The sequence below is a fragment of the Lactuca saligna genome, chromosome 8 (genome assembly GCF_052625555.1).
Source record: "Lactuca saligna cultivar CGN05327 chromosome 8, ASM5262555v1, whole genome shotgun sequence".
Classification (NCBI taxonomy): domain Eukaryota; kingdom Viridiplantae; phylum Streptophyta; class Magnoliopsida; order Asterales; family Asteraceae; genus Lactuca; species Lactuca saligna.
In genome coordinates, this window is record NC_136424.1 from 475,938 (window position 1) to 480,713 (window position 4,776).

The 4,776-nt window shown below is 34.6% G+C and overlaps 1 protein-coding gene across 1 annotated transcript; it reads right to left on the reverse strand.

Annotated features, from left to right (window-relative positions):
• Positions 1-459: 459 nt before the first annotated feature.
• Positions 460-1,225, reverse strand: LOC145008568 (uncharacterized). Its single transcript, XM_078967164.1, has 2 exons — positions 640-1,225; positions 460-569 (listed from the first exon to the last, which is right to left on the reverse strand). The coding sequence occupies exons 1-2, from the start codon at positions 1,223-1,225 to the stop codon at positions 460-462; spliced, it is 696 nt and encodes a 231-aa protein (XP_078823290.1).
• Between the last annotated feature and the right edge of the window lie 3,551 nt (positions 1,226-4,776).

The following is a 4,776-nucleotide window of genomic DNA, read 5'->3' on the forward strand; positions in this document are numbered from 1 at the left end:
TTTCCTCAAAAGCCAATTCATAATACGACATAAATTAAATAACTAATACATAATAAGTCATAAAATATGAATGAGGTACATAAATAACTAATACATAATACGACATAAAATGTAAACACGTTTCACGGATAACTAATACATAACATGACACTAATACATAATACTACATAAATATAAAGGTGCTACATGAATAACTACTGCATTGAGGGAGGTAACAGGACCACCGTTTCATTTGGTATTTCCCAATGCACATGTGATGGTATACTATTCACCAACTCAGATCCATATGCAAGTCGATACACATAACTAGTGAACTTATAATCAACCAATCTGTTTATGGATTCAGATGTATGGGTTCTTAGACATGCTATAGCGTGGGCACATGGTATACCGCTTTTTTGCCATTTACCACAACTACATACCCTTCGTTCAAGTTGTACGTTGGTGGTTGCAAAATTGTCATTGACTTGATATGTCATACAAACGTCTTGCATTCCAATTGTAAGACTTGTTGACACATTTTTGAACTTTACTCTCAACGTAAGGGGTCAACCCACCAGATAACCACCCTGAAAAATTTGATATTTTAATAAAAATAATAACACATTAAAAAAAAGTAAATAAAACAATCTCCCTTACCCGCCACGTCGGCCCGTTCAGCATACTTTGATTGTATCGACGTGGTGATTAACTCAATTATCGTTGTTATAGGAAACTCACGTCTGGATATAATTTGCAAAATTTCAGGGACGTCAATCGATTTAACATTGTAGCGTATTTTTGGGAAAAATGCTCGTGTCCATTTTGAAATCGGAATATCGTCAAGCCAGTAAATTGGACTCCTAAGCAAGGAAAAGAAAGGTGATTTCCTACATGCAGTTTGCAACCTTTCCAAACACAAGTAAAAATCATCAACGCTATATGCATTGCATGACTTCCAAAACAACGATTCAACTTCCGTACTGTTATGTCCCACACAGTCACGTATCTTTCGAGCTATATCTTTAGGACAATATCCATGATAGGAATCCGGGTAGGCACTATAAACACCAAATTCTATTTTATCACACAGGTTGCTTATGAAACCAACCTCTATGTCGTCACCTAAACAATCTTTTAACCTCATCATGAACCATCTCCATGATTCTTCACACTCTAAGGTTCCCAAACCAATTGCTAAGAGTAGTGGTTTATGATTTCCATCTAAAGCCACTGCGAAGTACATTGTTGTCAGATAGCTCCCAATAAGGGGTAAATAACCCACATATATCAGCGGTATGATGCACCTAAGGAAGGTACGAATCTACATAAAAACTAACACATATTAGTGATGAGTAAAAACTAATCGAGATACATTACCATGAAATATTATATAACTCAATAAAATTAGTATGTTATACCACGCAACCTAAAGCCACAAAACAGAATTGAAAGCGGTTGGTATCGGTTTTCTTGATGGCTGTGAAGGTATTAGGATTTGTTCGTTGAAGGTTATGCAAGAAAATTGGTAGTTGAGAAAAGCTTCTTCCGATGTTAGAATTCATTTTCAAAACCGATGAAAGTGCTCTACAATCATCACACAAATGCAATATCAATAAAATGAGATTATAAATAGAAAATATTGTATCTCTAATGTTCACAATTCATAGTTTAACCTTGTAAATTCGTAGTCAAACCAGTTCATTTCATAGTCAAATTTCACTGACCGACATGACAATACTATAGAACGTACTTGTCTGGATTTCGTAGTTCAACTTTTTGAATTCATAGTCAAACCAGTTCATTTCATAGTCAAATTTCACTGACCGACAAGACAATACTACAGAATGTACTTGTCTGGATTTCGTAGTTCAACTTTTTGAATTCATAGTCAAACCAGTTCATTTCATAGTCAAATTTCACTGACCGACAAGACAATACTACAGAATGTACTTGTCTGGATTTCGTAGTTCAACTTTTTGAATTCATAGTCAAACCAGTTCAATTCATAGTCAAAAAGATTTGTCTGTAACATGATTTCTTCTATAAAAGGGTGTCACTCAGTATGAAAACTGTATCAGTCAAAGCAACTCCAATTTATAAGAAAAACAAGGCTAATGGCATACTGCAATTGCGGAGGAGAACGTATTGTTAGGATTTCGGGAACATCTAAAAACCCAGGAAGATTGTTTTACGCTTGCCCATATTTGGTATCATGTTGTTAACGTCATTCAAATTTAAACCCTCGTGTTCACATCACAAAAATTTATTTTCTTACTGCTCAATTAAATTTAACAGGGACCAAAATGCGGGTTTATCAGTTGGGTTGATGAAGAGAAGGACCAATCTTCTATGGTAATAGCTAAAGTAGCTAACTCTAATAAGCTCTTTCAATCAGAAAATAAGAAGTTAAAGATAGCGTTGGTTTGTAGTTGGGTGTTGTTCTTGGCAGTTCTTGTTTACAAGTTGTAACCTTTTCAATATTGTTTTTATGGTTTTGAAGTTGTTAGGTCAATAAATTGTTGTATTTGTAACGTTAAAACAAATGTTGTAGTCGTTCTTATGTTGTATGTAATGTTAAGTAATTAGTAGGTCATTAATTTGTTGTAATTGTCGTAACGTTATATTTTTTGCCGTCCGTTGAGTAAACTGTAAAAATAAACTAATAATGAAATCCAACATTAATTTGTATATACATTTATATAATCCAACTACATAGGACCAAGACAAGACCCCCAAATAATTTTTGCCATCCGGAGACGGAACTCTAAAGCTGCGTTCTGTGGGTCAATAAGAACACGTATTGGTTGACCTGAAACCAATTGCTCCATAAACATACAAAGAAAAACACCGCAATCTCCCAAATGACTACTTTGTTGGGGAACGTTTTCTTCATAAATGAATTGCATATTCAATGGAATCCTTGGGATGTTCCTCCGAGCCTAATACTTAATCTTGTCCAAATAATTTGCCACCCGACGTTCAAATTTGGAAAAAATTCCTTCAGATTGGAATTTTTCATAAGCACCTCTACCAAGACTGTCATAAATATGCACTTCCATTGACGCTAATCGTAGTTCCCCAAATAGCCAATGATTAGGGGATGAAAGAATCGGCAATAAGACCTGTATAAGGATCAGAAAATAAAATTATGTTTATTTACATCACAATACAAAAACATAACAAAAAAACGATATTATTTTTAATATAAACTATTAAGTTTATCGTATCAACATCCCACCAAGCAACCATGAAGTTGGGGTACGTAGCAATACCAGCCATAAACGCCCTCCAGTCCTGTCCTTCTTCCAAAGCATGAGAAACAAAAAAATTTGGAGGCATTATTGTATGTCGGTCGCTCTCAAACCGTCTCTCCATCAAAAGTCGGTACCAAATGGTTATATGCTGCACACATGATACTTTTCTTATTGAGTAAAAAACAATTAACTTTTAAAAGAATTAATTAACAATTAATTTACCGCTGACTCCAACCATCCGTCGTGTGTATGCCCAAACAATGAGCTCCAAAAATCTCTATCTAACACGAAATTAAACAAACGATGCTGGACATCATATGAATGCAATACATAATTTTGGATGACATCCTCACCGCCTGCTACGTAAGGTTGCAGGCGCAACATGGAGAAGTCATGAGCAACACCAAAAACTGGAGGAGGAACGGGGCTTGTTGATTTCATATCAACTTTCTTTTTTGTTCTTCTTTTTTGCTTCAATGTCGTGTGCAACTAAAAACAATATTGAAATGTTTAAATCTATATCTTTCATATAATTCACAAAAACATAAAATCATCGGTTTATAAATAAAACGAATACCTCGGTGTAAGGAGAGCACAAATATTGTGATGGTTTTCGACTCCTCGGTTTATCGGGTGTAACTTCTTTGTCATCATCATCATCATGAAAATAATCTACATTTCCCGTTATTATTAGTTCGTCTTCGTCCGGCACATCATCATCAAATTTGTTCCCCGCATTGTCATTCCTCTCCTCCCACTCCTACATTAAAAATAATACTTTATACTTAATAACGAAATACACATAATTTAATAAGCAATAATATCTAAATAAACAAAATATTTATATTAATGTAACTATAATAACCTCTTTAACTCCACTATAATCATTTACATCAAACACATCATCATCAAATTTGTTCCCCGCGTACTCATTCCTCTCCTCCAACACCTACATTAAAAATATAACTTTTTACTCAATAAAAAAAGACACTTTAATAAAAAGTAATTATTATAATCGTAAAGGTAACATCTATAACAACCTTCTCGTCTTGAGTATCACCAAAAACATTTTCAGTTGTATTGTTTTTATTCATCACTTCATCTTGTACAACCTATATTTTCAAATATGAAATATGAACATAGGTATTCATATATGTTAATAAAGTTTAATAAATAGTGTAGCATGTAGCTAACCTGTTCATCATAATTTCTTTGTGACTCTATCCTACCATCATAAAAAAATGTCGCTCCAAAATTGGTCATTATTCACTTCTTCAACAAAAACCTCTGTAGGTTGTCGGTTCATAAACACATGCTGCTCCAGTGCATGTAGCCGTTTCAACACCTCGTCTAGCTTGTGTTTCCCACTGCCCCGACCTCTACCATGAGAGCGACCACTGGACGACATACTAGACGAAGATTCATCTTGTCTCCTAAAATGGTCCCGTACTGGGGATGGAACTGCTTTCCCTTCACCATATACATACTCTGGAAATGACATATAATAAAAAGATGTCATCTCATCATCACCCGGTAGCAT